At 42.3% G+C, this 21,620-nt stretch overlaps 1 protein-coding gene across 3 annotated transcripts; it reads right to left on the minus strand.

Annotated features, from left to right (window-relative positions):
- Positions 1-1,282: 1,282 nt before the first annotated feature.
- On the minus strand, positions 1,283-21,386 carry C1QTNF3 (C1q and TNF related 3). Of its 3 annotated transcripts, none has more exons than XM_074952431.1 (6): positions 20,951-21,386; positions 14,726-14,837; positions 10,477-10,631; positions 7,041-7,170; positions 5,161-5,260; positions 1,283-1,684 (listed from the first exon to the last, which is right to left on the minus strand). In XM_074952431.1, exons 1-6 carry the CDS (start codon positions 21,239-21,241, stop codon positions 1,525-1,527), a joined length of 948 nt encoding a protein of 315 aa, XP_074808532.1. In that variant the 5' UTR covers positions 21,242-21,386; the 3' UTR covers positions 1,283-1,524. The 3 variants fall into 3 exon arrangements, with proteins under 3 accessions (XP_074808532.1, XP_074808534.1, XP_074808533.1); XM_074952433.1 differs by lacking the exon at positions 20,951-21,386 and adding an exon at positions 20,720-20,789 and having other exon boundaries at positions 1,287-1,684; XM_074952432.1 differs by having other exon boundaries at positions 1,290-1,684; positions 21,158-21,378.
- Positions 21,387-21,620: the final 234 nt, after the last annotated feature.

Below are 21,620 nucleotides of genomic sequence, written 5' to 3' on the forward strand. Positions count from 1 at the left end.
ATGTAAACTTGAAGAACAGAGGGCAAATGTTAATGTTCATGAAGACTGTGGAATAACAAAAATGGCCAGAGCCAGGCTTAGTGTGGCCAGGTCTACTGAACCAGCTAAAGTTTCAATTTATCAGCTACATACTGTACTAGTGTAGCTACTTGTTTGCCATACCACAATGTCTTTTCTGAAATACTGGATGGATCCTCAAGGCATAACTTCCAGAAAAACTGGGAGGAAAATGGTAGCACTCCACTGGTAAGTAAACTTGAGGGTATTAAAATGTACATCCTATTAAGAGCTCTATGAGATACACGCTTCCCCAGCTGGTGGTGCTGTTTGAGCATTCCAAACATCTCTGGCAATATGCCCCAAGTCCTGAAATCTAGTACCCTGCTATACCAAGTTTCATAGATTGGAAGGCCAGAAAGGACCATTATGATCATTTAGTCCAGGGGATCCCAATCTTTTTCTCTCTGAGGCTTCCCCCAACATGCTATAAAAACTCCACAGCCCACCTGTGCCACAACAGCTGTTTTTCTGCATATAAAAGCCAGGGCTGGCATTAGGGGGTATCAAAAAGGGCAACTGCCTGAGGCCCCACACCACAGGGGACCCCATGAAGCTAAGTTCAGGCTTTGGCTTCAGTCCCGGGTGGCAGGTCTTAGGGCCCCGGGCTTCAGCCCTGCACAGCGCAGCTTCGGCTTTCTGTCATGGGCCCCAATGAGTCTAATGCCGGCCCTGCTTGGCAGATGCCCTGAAACCTGCTTGTGGCCCCGCAGGGGGCCCTGGACTGGACCCCTGGTTGAAAACTGCTTATCTAGTCTGACCTCCTACATAACAGAGGCCAAAGAACCTCTGCCTTGAGCTGCTCTTAAGCTAAGAAATCCTACCATTGCTTCCTAAAGCAGGTAAATACGTACTAGAAAACTGTACTAAAGTCACCAACATCATCGTAAAAAGGTTCAAGAGGGTGGGGCAACCACCTGAATCCCTAAATACCTTTTTTACACATTTTTTCTATTTGAAAAAGTTTTTCTAGTTCAGTATAAGCCTATTCCTCTAAGTCCCCTCTCACCTAAAACTGAGCCAACTTAGCTATTCACAGCCAGTTTCTATGGAGGACTGAATAAATGAATGAATCAAGGACTACGAATTTAGGATTGTATAGTTCCTGACATACTGAACAAAATCTATATATACACCAAATTTGGGTCAAACTGCCCAAACCACTTTCTAAATAATTTCTTTAAAACCTTTTCTCCCCCTTTTTTCCACCAGTCCCCCCCCCACCAATAGAAACAATGTAATGGTCCATTAGGTGCAACCCAAGTGACAATGTACCTTCAGAGAAATAACATCTATGTCATTTACCCAATGTGTTCAGCACTTCTGATACATGAATACTAACATAATGCATCAGGATAAGCCTTCCTGATCCTACCTTGTTGAAATGTTATGCCACAGACCAGGAAAAAAAAGAAAACAGCTTGAAAAAAAAGCTGCCTAAAAGTGCACTTTTTTTTTTTTTTTTTTTTACTTTGTTTCAAAAAGAAGAAACCCAGCAAAGGTGGAGTAACGCTGGTGATCTCCATGGAGGGCTCCATTCCCCATTCGCAGCCAAACTTCATCTCCCTTGGCAAGTTTTAGCACTGCACTGTTTCCTGATGTGTCAGCTTTTCCTTTTGATTCATAGCTAGGAATGAATATTTTACAAAGAGTTACGCTTTTCTTTGGTCAACAATGATCAAGTAAGTCTCCTAAAAGAAAATGTTGAGCCTAGAAAACACATGGTTTTGCTCAGGCACCGGCAAAGCAAGCACGTGCATTCCGCCCATCCCTTTTTTTTCAGGGCAGTTGTGCTCTCGGAGCTGCGCCACTTAGACGGGGCGAGGGCGCCGCGCCCCTGGCCTCAGCGGGAAGGGGAAGCCCCAGCCCCAGGATGCTGAGCTGCCAGGGCCCAGCCACTACCTGGGGAGGAGAGGGTGAGTCCTGCCGGGGAGCCGGGGCTGCGCCACCTCCTCTGAGCACTGGCTGCTGCAGTGCCTTGTGCCACCCCTTATCTCAGGGCTTCTCTGCGCGGCTGGGGAGGGGAGGGGGTAAAGCCCCTGCAGGCGCTGGGAGAAGGTGACATCACTCCCTCCACTTCCAGCGCCGCCTGCAAGCCCCAGCCCCACCTGAGCTTGGGGCGGCAACAAAAACCCAGAGCCGGCCCTGGTTGTGCTCAGTATATTATGTTTTAAATGGTAAAATCAAGGCAGAGTTGACAAGCAGGTGTTGAGTCAGACAGAAGAAGTTTATTCAGTTGTCTCACAGTTGGCTATGTAAATTAAGTACTGTAAGCCAACACCATGAAAGTCGAATCTACACATGGAGTAAACAGGGGAAAGGGACGGTACTGGCGGTTGTCTCCTCTCTGGGATGGGGGTGGGGGACGGTGACAGGGGAATGAACCTTGAAGAATATAAATAGAATGCAGTGTGACATTTTGGCACCTATTCACTAAGGAAGGCCTGGGAAGAGAAGGGGAGGTTCATGAGTGCTTGGATCCTGGTTTGACTGAGAACCAGCTAGTTCTGCAAAAGACTGAATCCTTGGAGGGAAATTACTTCATTTATCAGGAAAGGTAGCCATTGGTAAGTGGAGACCCAGGTTTACATTTTATGTTTTTGTTTTATAGGTAACCATCTCTGTTTGCATTATCATCACTCACGCTCTCTTAAATCTTAGCCTTTGATAATAAATTTATGACAATAAACAATTTATTGCTTTCACTATAAGTATGTCTCAGTGCTCTTATGTTATACTGGAGCAGATCCTCAGTTGAATTAAACAAACTGGTGGATGCACTGTTCCTTTGGGGACAGCTTACCTGGTAATTTCTGTGAGTGTCCTGTGGTTACAGGGGTGGACACTACAAGGGAAAGAGGGCTCAAGGATTGGGGTGCACTTATTGTTAACCTGCAAGACAACATAAGGGCTGGCAGAGCCCCGAGGAGATTGTATGGGTGGCTAACAATCTGGCAGTGTCTGGGAGCTGACATTCAGTTCAGCACAAGGAAATCTTCCTTTTGCTGGAGGTAGAGGGGTAATAAGGTGACTCACAACCCTGGGTACCCCAGGGAAGCATCACAGAAGGATCCACACATTTCTCACATATCTGGCTATCTACACATTCTGAACCATATGATGAACAAGTGACTGGGCTCAAAGTCAGTCCTTTTGGATACAGCCAAGGGCTTTCGATTCCTGATCGCATGAGTAAAATAAAGACTTCGAAATCTGCTTAGCTGAGATAAATTCTCTGTCACACATTGCAGGGCACAGTTAATAGCACCCTGGTCACTGAGGTTGGTGCAGCCCTGGGCAGAGTGCAGGCTTAACTGAAGTCAATTAATCAGTTTCTGTTGAGGATTACTGACCCTTGGGTGGCAGTTGTTGGCTTAATGAGGCAATCGGCTCTGTACTTGGGAGGATATAAGGAGGAGGAACAGGCAGCAGAGGGAAGCTCAGAGGGTGAGCCTGGGCTGAGGAGAGAAGGCTGCATGGAAGTCTCCTCCTGCTATAAGCATGCAATATGCTCTGTTATACTTTGTAAGGGAATACTGAATACACAGGTGCTGAAAGGGTAATGAGCTCATGTGTGTTTGTGGTTAAGAGATCAGAAAGAGGCCATGCAATGTGGCATACCAGGTAGTGACCAAGCCACCCTGTGACACAATGACATTATGTACAGCACTTAGCCTTCTTACTATTTCATAGCACTGTAGCTGAAACGTCATCTCTCTTTAGTATAACTTGCTTTATTGTAACATTCAGTAAGGCTGTCGTTTAGATGGTATGTACTGTACATGCATCAGAATCAACCTGAGATGAATATTGTTATTTTAAGCTATCACCATATGTTACCATTAGATCACAACCCCAGATCAAAACTGACCATTTGGAGAATCTGTCTATGTACAATGTATAAATGCTGGCTGATGTCATGATGTGGAATTCACCATTTGCGGACAGGGACTGTAGCAGTCTCTGCCAGACCAGGGATAATAGTCAGACATGAAATCTTTGTGGTTGCCTGTTCAGGTAGAAATGCCTTGAACAAAAGGCTTGGCTGAAGCAGGAAAGTACCCATCAGCAGAATAAAGAAACCAGGTGTTTGTAGGGTGACATATAAACATGAGGACTCAGAGAGACACAGTAGAAAGCTTTGACAGGAGAGAGGGGCATGCTTTTGTAGCAGAGGTGTGCTGTTTAAATAAGGGTCCAGCCAAAGTGAGAGAAAACTAGCTGACCCATAAAGGGGGAAAGGATTCTGAAGAGAATCCATGAGCTTTTGAAGAAGGATCCTGGTACAGCAAAGGACTCTGCTAATGCCAAAGAATTCTCCACAATTGGTGAGGCCCTTGAGGCAGGGAGATGGCTTCCCCCATCCTCCATACTGCTAAGTAAAGAGTACTGGTGTTTAAAATCCGGTGTAAAGTCTGTCTGTGTGTCTGTTTGCTTTCGCTATCATGTGCCCCTAAAGAGTTAAATTGTAAACCCAGAGCACCCACATGGCTGCCCTTCTGAAAGCGGGTGTGCTACAGGAAGCCTGAGGAGTCAGCACTGGTCCCAAGGGTTAGGCAGTTGGACTTTGGATACTCAGCTTTCAGAGGGACAACAAGGAGTCTGGTGGCACCTTAAAGACTAACAGATTTATTTGGGCATGAGCTTTCGTGGGCTAGAGCCCACTTCATCGGATGCTTTCAGAGGGGGTGCTAAACAGAGGAACTGCACCCCAAGAATTAGCCTAGACTCCCACAGGAAGGGGCACTGCCTGGACTCTGTTCAGACTCAAGAGGCTTAAAGTACCAGGAGCCCAGTGAGGTGGACTCCAAACAACAGCCTGGGGAGTGTCCAGCCAAAGAGGAACTCTACCAGGGCTCTGTGTATGTGACAAAATCACTAGCTCCTTCTCCAATGGTGGGGAAATTCTAACTAAGACTGAATTTTAGTCTCAGGCACAACTCTAGTAATGACACACAACTATGAATCTAGGAAGGCAAACGTTCCACAGGCTATTTCTTTCTGATGTGTTTCATACTACCACGTTCCCTCCAAAATGTGTAGTAAGAACCGACATCCATGCAAATCTGTCTAGCATGGTGAAGAGCACACCTCTCAACTTACCTATATAAGCTGAAAACTGTATTGCCATTGTGCATGAGGTACACATACACTTCCTCCACATCCTCATGTTTCATCATGCTGAAGGTGAAGAAATACACCCCTAAAAAAGATATCATGTGCACCATGCATGTGTGTTTTACATAGTAGGTTGTAGGGTACATTCCACAGATGTGTTTGTTGGTTAGAAAAGGGAGGAGATTTTGCCAAACCCAGGGCTCAGTGAAGTCATTGGGAGTTTTCCCTTTGACTTCAGCCAGACCTAGATTTGATTCAGTCATCTGATTCTCCACTGAGCACAGGGGATCACTGAAGTCAAGTTCCAATTAAATAAATTTACTTAAAAATGGCAGAGCCTTCCCTCCCAGACTGAGAAGGAAATTACTAAAACATCCAGTCCAATGACCTCCCCCTTTCCCTTCCCTACTTCCTTGCTCCTATCAACTCATTGCTTTCCCCTCTTAACTCAGTCTCCACAACATACTTTTTTAAAATGTAGACAAACATGACACATGGCACTAATCACCTGATCACTTTGGTTGTACATTGTGTCCCTTTAGTTCACCCTTTGTCTTTTTTAGATTTTAGCTCTTCAGGGCAAGGATTGTATCTTTTTCTGTGTTTGAAAGTACCTAGCTATATTGTGGATGCTATTTTGATATAAATAACAAACAACAATAATAAACGACATGGCCTGGAAAATAAAGTACGCTATGTGGCACTTTAGCGGCTATGGTCCCAATCCTGCAATGAGCTCTGTTTGGGCAGACCTCTCAGCTTGGGCAGAGATTGCTGCAGAATCCTGGGTGTGACATGGAAAAGTTAGCCTTGATTTCTGTGTGCCAGTGCGGGTGGTAGATTCCATGTGTATACTGTCCTGCAGAGTTAATTTTGTTTTCACTCAGCAATCTGAAGGAAGTGGCAAAATGACCCAAAGTAATTTCAAATTCCTCATCATACCTTCATCAGAAATAATTCCTGAATCACTATCATCAGTTAATAATCATTCCCATATTCTTGTGATTTGCACATGTGATCTCCTTCCACTTTTGAGGGAGACAGGTATCTACAGGAACCCACTATGACTGACATCACTGTATGGTTGTAGAAAAGAAGTTAAGGATTAAGGACCTGATCCTGCAAACACTTAAGTAGGTGCATAACTTTACTCACATGACTAGCTCCATTAACCTCTAAGGGACACTGTTATGAGTAAAGTTACACATGTGCATAAGTGTCTGTAGGATCAGAGCCAAAATAGGTCCAGAGGGCCTGATTTTCATGTACACTACTGCCACTTTTTGCAGCTCTGGCAGTGTAAAGGAGTTTTACAGTGAGTGGGAATGTGATTTGCACCCACTTTCAAGTATAGTTAAAACAGTACAACTTGTGTGTGTAGACCAGGCCACAGTGCAAATGAGAACCAGGCACAGAGAGCAAATTACGTGCTTATTCTTAAAAATTGTCCCTCCAGGTCAGGGGTGACGCACCTTGCCAGGACAGTGTGCTAAAATTTGCACTGCCACCTCTATGTTCTACTTGTTCTGTAGATAAAAGGAAGTCTAAGGCTATAAATCTTTCCCCATGTATAAACCCCAAAGTCATGTTTTAAAAACTCACCTCAAAGATTTGAATAACAATGAAGTCAGATAACAGTTGCTCTTATTTGAAAAATTACTGCTTAAAGTTCCCTCAACTTTGTCTTGAATTCCTAACTTCCCCAAACGGAGGCAAAGCCAAGAGCACTAGGAGCTAAATTCTAGTCCTAGTGAAGTCAATAGCTAAACTTCCTTTAATTTTAATGGGACCAGATTTTTCTTTTAATCAACATCTGACACTTTTTCTGACCGAAATTTACACTACTTTGCTTTATAAATACTCACCATTCACTGGGGCACCAAATCTACCAGTCATAACATCAAAGAAGTTTCCAACATTGGTTTCAACACTACTGAAGATTATCCCACTGTTCTGATTGCTGAAATGGGTTGCCATAGAAGCCATGAATGCAATCTATAAAAATATACATCTGATTTAACCAGTGGTTAATGAGCAGGAAAAGGACAAATATAAAAACACAGCCTACAGGCTTTTTCCTGACACGTGCAGTACATTTATTTTCCTTACAGAGATGTTCTTTTAGGGTCTGATCCAACTGCCGTTAAACCCCAGTGACAAAACTCCTATTGAATCAAATTGCAGGAGGACTAGGCTCCTTAACTTCAATGGAACTATTCATGTGTGTGTATATAAAGTTAAGCATATCATATGGGTAAATGTTTGCAGGTTAGGGTCTTAGTTTTCAATTGCACTTTTACTTTAAAAGCTTAAAGCGGTATGATAGAAAAGTTACAATGTAATGTATGGTATTTTAGCATAAACTTGATAACATTGGCTTGACTAGGTTCCTCAAATCCATTTAATTCAGTTACTGCTTTTAACTCAGTGTTAGCCATAAATAAGGCTCAGTAAACCCCATACATGTTATTGTGTCTTTCCAGCTACCAATCAGAAATGGCTTAAGCAATTCTGAGGCCGTATGATTAGGGTCCCTCTAGCTGCACTGTCCAAGGTTCAACATTCTTCATCCTCTACCACCTGCTCCAACTTCCTTTGCCATGCTAGCTCAGACTGCTTGGATGGACATAATGGGATGAAACTCAGAAAAGGGAAAATTTAGATTGTCAAGAAGTTTTTCACAATGGTCAGTCAGATATATTAGGCTGTGGAAGAATGTTCCAAGGGAAGTGGTGGATGTCCCCTCATTTGGGACACTTCAAACTACACTGGCAAGATACTAGAAAATGACCCATAGAAAACCATTTTGCCTAAGCAGCGAAATGGGCCATCTCTTAGTTTCTATGATCTTAAGGCAGCTTGGTACAGTGGACAGGGCATAGGACTGAGGGTTAGGAGACCTGGGTTCTAGAAGGCCACAAACTTGCTAAGCAAAACACTTAACTTCTGTGAAGTGCTTTGAGACAGGTAGATAAGTGCTAAGTATTTATTATTAGCATTAAGTCTCACGGGAAAGGCTGTTTTCATGAGATCTTGGCCGAACTAGAACCAGAAAAAAGGCCTCTTCACAATCAAAGAATCAAAACCACAGGAGTAGGTTCAGATCCAGTGACTGAAATCCTAAGCCCCCACCAGAAATTCAAAGAGGTTCAGTTTGGGCTGATTTCCCTTTTCCAGCATGAATTTGATAGATGGGAAAGCTGGTAAAACTGGACTTAGTTAAGTTAATGTGTTGATGTGAAGTAGTTACAGAATGATATTTTATGCAATGGATTAATTTTTGTCAAAATGCCATTTGAAATTCTAATCTGTCCTTCTGGAGCTAACCAGAAAAGCAAAAAATAATGCCTTTCATCCACCTTGTCTCATTTCAACATAGCAGATCAGAAATGGATTCATTCTCTTTTAAAATAGTCCTGGTTTTAAAAGCATTATACATGGGAACACTTTTCCCTTCTCTACATACCCCTCAAACATTCCAAAGCATAATCTAGTTTTAGAAACTATAGACTATATTGGGCTGATACTTTTTAAGCAAAACTATTTGTTACAAGCAATGGGGAAATTTGACGTAAAAACTGATGGCATGATATTCAGTTATTCAGCAACGTTTTCAATTACCACCAGAACATATACATTGGTAACAGTTCTGATAGCTAAATTCAAAGTTAGAAAAATACCCAGATGGAAAATAATTGTAACAAGGATGTTTTTGAAATCATTCTACCATAAAATTCTTCCCAGCTAATGATCTTTAAAAGCATTCTCCAGCTATTTTGCTGTATTAGAAATGCCACTTAGTTCTGGAAACATTTTTAAGCTGCATTTTATTCAGTACAAGAACTCTATATTGATGCAACATTATGACTGAGAATTTAATTACAGGAAATTCAAAGTTATTGCCCTCACACTGCGCATATGTAGCAATTTGTACTGGTGTATTTGCTGTTAATTTTCATGTCTTTTATGTATATGCAAAAACATAACTGAGTTATGGTTGTTATGGAACCATAACTTTGAATTAAAGATGGGCCCAAATTACAAAGTTCGGGTCTGTAAACTCATCAAACTACTCCCCCACAAAGTTCAGGAATGTTTGCATCTAGGGTTCCTTTTGTATATTCTACTTACTCCCTTCAGTGGTGCACAGCTCTTGTGCTGGCCATGCTGCAGGAAACAGTTTGGTGATACTGGATCATAAAGATGAGGGATGCTCTTAAGGCACGAAGGCCCAGATTTTTAAAGGAATTTAGGCATTGCTCCTCTGAGAACTGCAAGGCCGAGGTGATTTAGACAGCTATGTCCAATTTTCAAAAGTGACTTAAGTATTTTCGCCCCCAAGGCCCATTGACTTTCAACAAGACTTAGGGCTTGTTTAGATGGTCAGCTAGTGTGCAGCAAGCTGAGGTGTAAATCTACAGTGACTAGTGTGCCATCCACTATGTGTGTGGACTCTGCTGCTGCACACTAAAAGTTTCCTAGTGCACTTTGATCTACTCCAGGAGTAGGCCAGTGTGCGCTAGAGAACTTTTAGTGTGCAGCAGCAGAGTCCACACAGTCAGTGCATGGCATGGTGGTGCACTGTAGATTTACACTCCAACTTGCTACATGCCACTTCTCCATATACACAAGCCCTCGGGCTCCTAAGGCACTTCTGAAAATGAACTTAGTCATCTAAGTCACTTAGGACCAAATTTTAGGACTATTTAGGTGCCTAAAGATGCAGATAGGTGCTTAATGGGATTTTCAAAAGTGACTAGAGGCTTTTTATAATCCTATTAGGGGCATAACTGCATCTTTAGACATTTAAATACCTTTAAATATCTGTCCCTTATGCCTTGAAACACTGACTGGAGTAGCCACCTAAATAACTGTAAAAGTCTGGACCCTGGTGCCTCTTGATGTTGTTTTTTTAACATGAACCAGAAAGTGCACCAATATGTATTTGATGCATGTTAATAAAAATGTGATTGTGTCATTTACTGTTCTTTCATCATGTGCACATTACCTGAAACCTGGCAATAAAGAGGTATTCCAGTTGGAGGGGTTTATCCTCCGTCCAAAACATATTTCTCTGTTTGCTTTTTAGAATAAAGATAGATCATGACCTGGCAACACTTTTTCAGGATGACTCTGTAGGACATGTCTCTTAATAATGACAAATAGTGTGTATATCACACCATGCTTCTTGTTGTTCAGTTACGTGTGGGCTTGATCTATAATTGTATTGTGGTAATTGGGTGCTGTCTTTGAGAGGGGAAAGAAAACTACACTGTAAAACACATGCTAAAGACTTTGTACCTGAAGCTCCGGTGGAATCCCAGGGTAACCCTTCTCTCCTTTTGGTCCATGATGGCCACGATCTCCCCTTGGTCCCAGGTCCCCTTTGTCTCCTTTGTCACCTTTGGCTCCTTCATTGCCAGGTGCTCCATTATTTCCATTGTTTCCATGATTTCCTTTAAACAATCAAAGCTTTCTGGTCAGTTCAAATAATCTCTCTCTCTCTCAAATCATATCTGTGACAAGGTGCTTCCGTTCCCACCCCAGCTCTGTAACAAAACTTCTTTTCAGTATAAGACCCATGTTTAGATACCAAGGAATAAAAAATGGCTATGGGGCTAACCTGGTGGACTTAAGAGATTTTAGGATTTTGGCGGAGGACTTAAAAAGGAAGTGCAAATACCTTTAAGGAATAAGGATCATGTGACCTAAGTGCTGGTGTATAAAATGCAGACTTCTCAGGCCATTGCTTGATTTTGGTGCTAGCTCTTAATAGTAAGGGACCTGGGAACTGCTAGGGAACAAAGTGTTGCAGGGCTGTCAAAAGTAAAGGTGGTTTGGTAGTTGAGTACACTGAGCAGTTTGGATTTGTTTTGATTTTCCCTTTGAACTGTTCGAATGGCTGTGTTTTTCCTCAAAGTAACCCCGAAAAGCAGCTTAATAGCCTTCAAATGTGTCGACACAATCAGAAGTGATCTGGGCAAAGAATTAGGCGGTCTTTGGGGAGTTTTTCACAGGCCAGCTAATGCAGCCAATTCTGTCTGTTTCAGTCTATGGGTGACTAGTTAGGTTTGAAAAAGCTGCTTACGTTACTTTAGATAAGTGTAGGAAAAGGCAAAGGATCCATGATGAAACTCTGCTGATTCAATTTCATAATGATAACAGTCCCCCTTACACAGCAACTGCTATTTGTAATAATACCCTACACTTCCCAATATTTACTGGAGAAATTGCTGGTATACTGAGCAACCGAACCATCTATGGCAACTGACAAGAAAGCAAGACAAAAACACCATATCTGTGGATAAACGCTTTTCACAAAGCAATCACTCTATATCTGACCTCTCCGTCCTCATCCTAAAAGGAAACCTGCTGTCACAATTGGGACATGGGCAATCTAACCTAATGGTCAGAGGAGGAGTCAGACGGATCAGAGACCAGGAGGTCAGAGTCCAAGACAGGCCAGAGAGCAAAACCGACAGCCAGGAGGCAGGCAGAGTCAGGTTACCAGGAGGTCAGCAGCAGGCACTGGGAGCAGGTTTGCTGGGGAAGCAGTCCTAGGCAGGGGAAACTCAGATCCATGGAGAACTTCCTGTTCCTATTATTGGTTTAAATGGAAGGTGTGGGGAGGGAAACCAATCAAGACCCCCATGTGTTCCACTAATCAGATCCCAGGACTGGAGTCCTCTGTCAGAGTTCAGCTTCTATTCTGGCACCTGTTAGCACATCACTGGCTGGCAGGTTGGAACTTACTAGCTTCTGAGAACCTTGTAGACCAGCATTCATGACCCCTGCACAGCACCTTCAAATGATGAGCCTGGGAGCTTAAATTCATAATTGTGCTAGCTCCTAAAAATCATGGACTGAATTTATGGCTTATTACTATAATCTATAACTCATTAACCCCTCCCCCCCCAGCTTTTCCCCCCCTCTTCTTCCTCCCCCTCCCCCCCACCTTGAATGGTCCCTTGGAATATGTGTTAACTACTTAGGCTAAACATCTGTTCCACCTTGTATTTAGCTGTGACACTCTGAGTTCCTTTCCCAGACCTGAAGAAGAGCTCTGTGTGGCTCTAAGGCTTCTCTCTCACCAACATAAGTTGGTCCCGTAAAAGATATTACCTCAGTCACCTTGTCTCTCTTATATCCTGGGATGAACATGGCTACAACACTGCATATTGCATTACCCTTTAATGTCAGTAAGATACTTATATGGACCCTACTGCTGTAGTACAGAGGTCCCCAAACAGTGGGACGCACCTCCCTAGGGGGGAGAGGAGGAATGTCCGGGGTGTGCGGTAGGGCCCACACCAGCCCCCACGGGGGTGGGGAGGGAGTGTCACCCAGCCCCTCCCCGCCCCCAGCTCTGCTCAGGCCCCACCCCCATCCACATCCCTGGCTCCCAGCCCTGGCCCTGGCCCTGTCCCCAGCCTCAGTGCAGCTCTGCTCCAGGCCCTGCACCAGCCCCCAGTCTTAGCCACTGGCTGCAGCTCTGTTCTCAGCCCGGGACTGAGGCTGGGAGTGAGTCTGGGAGCAGAGCTGCACAAGGCCACAGGTCCAGCTGCTGGATCCCACTGCAGCCTGGCTGCAGCTCCGCTCCCGCCCTCACTCCCAGCCGTGGCCCCTGGCCACAGCCCCGCTCCTGGCCCCAGACCCACCCCCCAGCTATAGCCCCAGCCTCAGCCCCCTTAACCGTGTCTGTGTCTTCCCAGGCCCCTCCACCCACTCCCCCTAGCCGTGGCCACACTCCCCACCCTGGCTCAAAAGTTTGGGGACCGCTGCTGTAGTATCTGAGTGAATCACAATCTTTAGTATAATTATCCTCACAACACCTCTGTGAGGCAGGGAAATATTATTATCCTCATTCTACATATGGAGAACTAAAACACAGAATAGCTAAGTGATGTGCCCAAGGTCACAAAGGAAGTCTGATGGAATAGAGACTGGAACCTAGCTCTCCCAAGTCCCACTATAACACCCAAACAACTGGACTGTCCCTTTCCAGTTAATTTAATTAATTTATGCATCTTATAATCAAATCTCTGTGGTTGTAGTTCTGTGATTACAGTGGATAAGGCTGCGTGAAACACCAGCACAGATACAGTGACTCCAGTTAGGATTGCATTGGATGTGTTGTAAGTCAACACTGAGTCTGACCCCATAGGGTCTTCTTTTAGTCATATAGGTCCAACCCCCACAGGAGCCAAATGGTCAGATTCTGTGCTAATATCATGCAACCACACTGATCTAGCTGGTGTGATTGTCTGCAAATCAGCACTGAATTTGGCCAAGCTATAATTTCACATTAGACAAGGGCAGAAATAGGTCCATATTGCAAAATATAATCCTGTGTATTTGCAGTATACTGACTGGCACTGTTAACTGGGGGTGGGGGAGAGGGATGTAATGCAAAACATTGTACCATTTTCTAAGCTGCCAAATCTTTATGACTTTACTTTCCCTAAATATAAAGTTATGTTTCTGTACGACAAGCCTCACCATGACAGTTCCCCTATGTCTGTAGAGTTATATAGTATTTATGTAGAGTAAAGGGTTGATGGCTGATTCACATAATAAATCTTATTTACAACAGGCCAATGCCAAAAAATTTCAAAGTAACGTTATTTTTTACATTTTTGCCAGCCAAAGCTCCTTAAACAAACACACACCTCACCATTACTGGAAACTGCTACCACCAGAATATCAACAACCCATTTAAAGAAATATTTAATAGAGATACCAGAACCAGAGTTACTGTCAGCAACGTGTAGAAAGAGACAGAAAGAATGAAAGTAGTGAATGAGTAATTAAAAAGAAAAAAGCCAGGTTGTTGAGGCAAGCTACCCAGACTGTGACACACTCCTACATGTCCCACAACTGTGTTATAAATCATCTTAATGAAGATAATTGCTCAAGCAAATCTAAACCCACTGTCTAATCACCGTTTCCCCTTCCATATAGCTCCCTCTCTTTTCATACCCACACACATACAAACACTGCACCAAATTCTGCTCATTACTAGAGTGCTGGGTTTTTCTATGCACAAGCAAAATCATACTCTGGCTGTCAAACTGGTTTTTATTTTTCATTAAGACAGACAAGAAAGAAAAAACAAAAGTGAGTTTTCCATGGGAGAGTACAGTGCAAGTGTGTCTCCTCTGTAAATTTAGCACATCTGAGGAAGAAATTTACAAATCATCATTTGCAAAACAAAGAAAACAAAAGCAATATCCACCGCAGGGCACATCCCCTTAATTTCAGTGGAAGTGTCACTCATATAACAAAGAGCAGAATTTGGCCTACGAGCTATAAGAAACACAACACTTTAATTAATGATAGATCCATTAGAGATTAATTTTATTAGCAATTGGTTTTGATTAGATTGCAACCTAAAACCTGACTCCAAATCCCCACGCAGGTTATGGGAAAGTTTGGATCTGGATCCAAATCCATATCCAAGCTCAGCTGCTTGCTTGGGCCAATCTCTGATTTTCACAGCTCGCAATCTGCAGTTAGACTGATTAGAAGTCCATCAGAGTGACATTTTTACCTGGCATTCCAGCAGGCCCTGGAGGTCCTGGTGGCCCTTGATAGCCTCGGAATCCAAATTCTCCACGGCAGCAGCTACTGCAGTCTGGTTGTTGAGGTCCACTTTGAGGGGGCTGAGTGCAAAAACATAGGTTTTAAATAAACCATTCATAGAGTGCATTTGCTATGCATACATCTGCATCTCGGTAGCAGGGTCTCCACTATAGCCCCCTGCTTGTACATGCTTACAAGCTTTCTGAACATTTCTCCTTTGAGACTGAAATTTTCCGTGTCTGGCCTCTCCCTAAAGAGGTTGGTTTTGAAATTTTTTCAGTTGTTCTTGAGTTACAACATCATTTTATATCAGTTTCCCCATCTGAAAAATCATTCTTAAATAAATAAGATCAAGTAATTTAAAAATGGTAGAACTTTTAAACTTGGTCTCCAATCATGTATTTTGCTGTATGCAGGCAAACTACCATGCGGACATGAATTCTCGTAGACTTCAGTGGCCCTTGGTGCGGGAATGCTAGCCTGTATGCGAAGAACTGCAGAATTGGGGCCTTAGGCTTCAATGTGGAGAACTTACTCTACTAAATCTGAAGCAATAGGAGGCTGGATTTTCAAAACTATGTGCGCGAAAGTGCACATGTGCAAACTCGAATTCCTGCATGAAAAGTGTGCAGGAAAAGGATGTACCTGGCTAAATAAGGAGTTGCAACTATGTGAGTCAGGCATGTGCAAGAGTACGCAGGCGCATCTGAAAATCTAAACCTCAGATGGAAAGATAACATTTGGGGCATTTTGCTATACTCTGTGTGTGTGTGTCATGATGGAAATCTTATACAATATGTCATTCATATGATGAGTGCAACGATGTATCAGTGAAAATATACTTAGCATGAGTTATATACAGCAACATTTATTGTATAAGAAAGTTTGATAACACCATATATTTTTATAGTGCTTTTCATCCCAAAGAAATTCCAATTTATTTTATGCATACACAAGTGGCTTCACATTCACAGACTGGTAGATTTCATAACTGCAAAGGGTTCTCATATCGATATTCATATTGATTCAGTAAAATTACAAGGATTGTGATAAATTAGTTGAAGTTGAGCTCCTCCTTTTTCTTTCTGGAAAATAAGCCCCAAACCCACAATCTGCAACTTGAAAGAATAGCAGCCCCGGAAAAAAGAAGCCCAAATACACTAATGATTGGTGGACTTGGCAACCCGCTCATGTCAGGTTCTTCAATAAGTGACTTTGGTGTGTTATGTGAATTTCAACCACCTGCAGAAAAAGCTGGCAATTCACATGGTCATTTGACACTGATATTCCAAATAGCACAAAACTCATTTGTAATCTAAACACACAAATGCTCTGCTAGCCTATCAGAATTTTTTTTAAAATAGCGTCAAACAGATTAATCCTATGTTGGAAAAATAATGAATGTGCAATGAGGTAACGCAAAGAAATTCCATCCTGTTACTAAAGTGACAAATGACACAAATCTGGTTCAGTTGACTTATGTCACCAGAATCCTTAGTTTTTCCCATATGGCTGGTTGGTTATTAATTCTCTTCTTGTCAATATTTAGATGGGAGATCATAAAGAATTTTAAAAAGGTATTTCAGTAAATGATTCTTTGGTAGGTGGAACTCTTCTCTCTGACCCAGTTCAGAACCAACCCTTAGCATTGAGCCAGGGGGCAGGCAAGATGCTGTCCGATACATGAATCTGAAGACCTTCTGACCACTAGAGATCATTAAGGATTCCATGGCCCTTTTTATAAGACTAGTTGTGTTAGAGCCAGGATCTGAAATTCAGGTTGAATCAGTGAAGTCTGTTTACCTAAATTCTCTCCAGTTTCCGCTGGAGATGGTATTTTTCACTTCCTGTCAACAACAGTTACCTGTAAGTGTGCAGTGTTGAACCTCTGCTATGTCCACGCAAGAGGTGGCTGCATTTCAGTACTGCGAAAGGTGATTTCTCTATAGATAAATATAACTTCCTGAGCCATTTGGAATTATGGCTGTATGTTTTCCTGGTTCTATTCCACAAACCCACTGCTGACTCATTTGCTAACTCATATCATTTTAATCAATAGGATTAAAGTATGCAAAGTACCTGAGAAGGACAAGGCAAGGTAGAGAAGAGGATAAAGGGAGCAAGATTAGAGAAAAAAAGGGCCTGGTGTGACTAACTTCTGTCACATTTTCAGCACTCCATGAGTGCCTCATGTCTTAGGACAGAAGTAGAGAGAAGAAGCTGAGGGGAAAGGAATGGAGAGAGAGATGTGGTGTACTGAAAACTGTTAAAACTGCAAGTTGTTGCTTTAAATTTGAGCTGGGGGTTGTGGGCAGGGGGTGTTGACTCTGCTTGCAGGCTAGGGACTCTGTAGGGAAGTGTGCGACCTGGGCCTAGCTTTAAGAGGGATAGTAGATTGCTGATATCCTCATGCAATATAATTATTCTCTCTCAGAGAATTCAACAGGACATTACATTTAAAATGGGCCAAACTCTGCTATGCTGACTTAAAAGTTGTCCTGTTGACTTCCGTGGAGTACTTGGGCAAGTTCTGACATAAGATTTGTCCTGTTAGATTTAAACATCTTTTGACATAGGAGTGAAAAATCTGTTTGTATTCAATGCCCCAAAATAAAGAATTTTCAGGTTAGGTTATCTTAATCTGAGGAAACCCAGAGCTCCGTGCAAATGAACACGTTTTAAAGTAAAAATCTGGAGATTTGAGACTTAAATGTGAATGATGAATAATGTAAAGCTACTTTCTCTAACCCTTAAAATGGGACCAGAAGATTCATTGAGACCCACTTGTCAAAGTCCTTATAAATTCTATTGCATGGCAAACCTGTGGAATTTTTTCCTAAAATTGAATTCAGTGGCTTGTGAAAATCACCTGTCACACAGATTTCCTAGGACAGACAGGAGGTTAGAATTAAGATATTTGCTAGATCTCTGAACATTATACTCTTGAATTTTCTTAGATTAACAGCTAGAAAATCTATCAGTTTAGGAGGCAGCTAAATAATCAATAAAATTCCTCTAATTTGAACCTGTGGACCAATTACAACTGGAGACACAGACATTTTTCCATTTCCTGCTGGCTTTCGTTAAGGTTTTATTTTACTCTATCCAAAACAAGAAGTTAAATAAATACCTGCCACCATGGGTCCTGTTCTGAATAAGAAGGGGGCAAACTGGTGTACGTGGGTGGGGCAGGGACAACATTCAGCTGGCTCCCTCTTGTAGCTAGAGGTGTTGCCACAGCACCCTCCATCTGTCCCCTCTCTTAAGGGTGCCTTGGGAGCCCCATATAGTCTTTTTCAGGATAATCATCAGGTCTGAAAATGGGTCAGCAGCCCAAAGTAATTCAAGATAGTCCTCAGTGTCCCAAACACAACATCCATCATAGCAACCCCACAGCTTGTACCCAAATCCAATGCTCCTGCCGATTGTGGAGCTTTTATTCTTCACAGCAGAAGCTTAGCCTTCTGGGTCTGCTTTCCTTCCTTTGTCAGCACACGTCCTGTTCTGAGAGGGAAGGCGGCATATATATGCCTCTCCTTCTGAGAGCTCCTCCTGATTGGCCAGGAGGGAGGGGAGCCCTGCCCCACCCCGATGCAGCAGGGCTCCTGATGCCAAGCCCTTAAAGTAAGTGTCTTGGGATCTGTCCAATCCACTGCTAATTCCCCAGGATCACCTCCTCTCCTCCGATTTTGGCTGGTTCCTGAGCCTGTGCTCACAGCCCCATCGCTAGGATGGGATCTTCTGCCCCCCGTTAGGCTTAAAGGGCCAGCACACCTCATTATAAAAGGGCATGGAAGTCCTTCCTGCTCCTTCTAGATTCACCTCATCTGGCAAAATAAAATAAATAAATAAACCACCAAAAACACTAGCAAAAAGCCAGTAAGTTGAGGAGCATTCCAAGTATATCAAGCAGAAGCAGCAACAGAAAGAAGATTGTATCTATATCTGTTCCATACATATTGTCAGCTACAGGGCTTGAGGAAATCATGCTACATCGCTCATATGTTATCAGCAGTGTGGAAAATTTGGCATAGGGAGGGGCTTGCTTATTCTCTTTGGCCCCTCTTTGTCACCTCACAAGCTCCTTAGACATCTGGGGGATGAATTCTCCTGGCACTGTCATTGCATGAAACAGCTGGAGACATAGGGGGCATTCTAGGGGCAAAATATCCACAAGGCATATGCAGCTACAGGGATTCTCAGCTGCTGCAGGTGGCAAAGCTGCTCAAAGGAAAACAGCTGCTGGCTGTTCTGCTTTCCATTGAGGGTCATACAAATCCTTGGAGCTGCCCAAAATTGTGTGGACCCAAAAGCAGCTTGTTCCTCTCCACCTGAGAATGCATAGTCTCTAGTGATGGAAAAGACATGTTAAATCAGCCATTCCATGCTGGATTTCCCCTATTGTACAGTTGCTCGTCTTTCATCTAGTTTTAAGTGAGCCAAGAATTGGGATTGCATCATTGCCCATGGGAGATTATTTTCCAGACACAGGAATGGTGGACATGAACGACCTGCAGTCAAGTCAACTGTGTGCCAATTGGCTGAGTCCCTCTTGCTCAATAAGTAGTTCCATTACTGTAAATGTAAAGATCATCTTAATACGTGGTGCCAAATTCTATCCTTGGACATACATGCATCCCCTAATGACTTCAATGGTACTATATGTCAGAGGGCTGAATTTGGCCTTTTTTGTTAATTATAACAAATTTGTATTAAATTATATATTACTAAAAATAAATTAAAAGTCAATTCTTAAAGCACAGGCCACTAGCTCTTGAGCTAAAGGAGAATCTTCTTTAATTATTAGCAACATAGGGTCTATGGTATACAGTTGCACAGTATTCCATCCAACAGCAAGAAGTGGAACACACAAACACTAGCTGGATCATTATACTATACCCCCATTGATTATACTGTTTACGTACATAAGTTCAATTTAGTGTAAATTAAATTTTCCTGATTTTGCTGGGAGAACAGGAGTTCTGTAACAAAGAAAGTTTATATGCTGTGCTGTACAACTATTTAACTGTAGGAAATGTTGTTGCTGTATTTTGAACTTATTGTCATGTTTTGCCATATCTTGATCTGTTTCCATTCCTGAAGCCCATCACAATTACCTAAAATCAAAACTCATTTCTATTTGTCACGAAACAATTATTATCCATCCCACATCTGCCTCCTTCTGCTTTTGGGAATTCAGGATCCAGGGTTGAGACTGAAAAAAATTATATAATACCATCAACTGAAATGTAAAGACTCAATCATTTGCATTCAGTAGGGGAAATAAAACTCTCATTTTGTTACTGACTATAAAACATAGTAGACAACAAAACCTCCAGCCCAAAGCAGATGTAAAACTTTCCATTTTGTTTACTGCTCAATAAAACTTCATCTTATCCCCTTCAACATTTTTCCTTTTTTAAAAAAAAAAATCTGGATCGCAGTTTTTACATATGACCAGGTGAGGTAATTTTCCCTTTGCTGAGAGCTAATGTCTAGAATATATAAAATGCTATGTAAAATGCATACGAGAGTCCTAACAAAAAAGCAAACTCTACAGGAAATTTAAGAAGCATTAATTCCAGTTCTTTTTCCCCCACTAAAATAAAAAGGGCAGCAAATACACACACAGCATGTTATATCATACCTACTTGTGTCTCAAATGCAGTATTACTGCAAGGATTTAAAAACAAAACAAAACGCAACTTAGAGGCTATCCATTGCAAATATTCGCTACTGCTTTAAATTATTTTCTCAAGCTCAAAAGGATACATTTTTTCTATACATACATTTCAAGTAAACTGGGATTTTTTTCTCCCAGTTGAACAGTATCCTTCAGAATATCATCTCTTTACCAATTTCATAATTTTTCTTCACATGCAAACAATGTCATAAATGATTATAAAATCTTAGTCTGCTAGAAAAAAAAATATTCTGCAATAATTGAGAAACTGTATCTCACCATATCTGATTGCATAGAATCAAAGTTTCAGAACAGTGGGCTGCTGGCTGTGTTCTCACTGCCCTCACCCCACTGCTGGCTTTACCAGTTCATTAAAAGATTCTGTGAAGCAACCCAGTAGCATACAGACCAATAAGCAGCATTAATAAACCTCTTTACTTAAATGTATCAGTCATAATCTTAGAAAAAATCTGATTTCAAAGTTATTCTTAGAAGATTAATTCAGAGTACCTGGACTCTGTCTGAGGTAGTCTGTGCTACATCATCTACCTCTGGTCTCTGGGCTTTTTGGTCTGTAGAAGTGCTATTAACATCAATAGTCGACTCTATAAGTTGACTCCGCTGTCCCAAAATTTCCCTGCTGCTGGAACCTTTATGGCCAGTCTGGTGGTGACTTTGCAATATTTTGGCCACCGCTTTATTAGATCTTCTGCTCACCTCCATGTATTCATCTTGACACAGGCAAAATGGAATTAAAAACAAAGCCAGCAGATGCCAGGTGATGAAATCCTTCACTGCCATGTTACTCAAAATAACAACTTCTCAAGAGTCCAGAAAATGTCTTTTAGAAGGAGAAGCCCGTTGACTGCATCAGTAGGTATGTGGTCCTTTCCACTATTTCCACTGTTAGGCTTGGCACTTAGACCAGTACCAAGTTTTATACGTTTGTGCGCAATAAATAAAACCATGAAAATGCCAAAGTGACAGGATCCTTCATCCAAAAATCAGTCATGCCTCCTTAAACAAACCAAGCATTATTCACCACAATGAAAATTGATTTGTATGCTGGAAATGGCCACCACATGTAATGGACTCCTGTGGTTTCTATTTGGGGGCATTTAAAAATGTGACACTTTTGGGGGTGGGGATGGGCATGTTTTCATTTAAGTGTGAAGAAATG

The sequence above is a fragment of the Natator depressus genome, chromosome 5, assembly GCF_965152275.1.
Source record: "Natator depressus isolate rNatDep1 chromosome 5, rNatDep2.hap1, whole genome shotgun sequence".
NCBI classification, from domain to species: Eukaryota; Metazoa; Chordata; order Testudines; family Cheloniidae; genus Natator; species Natator depressus.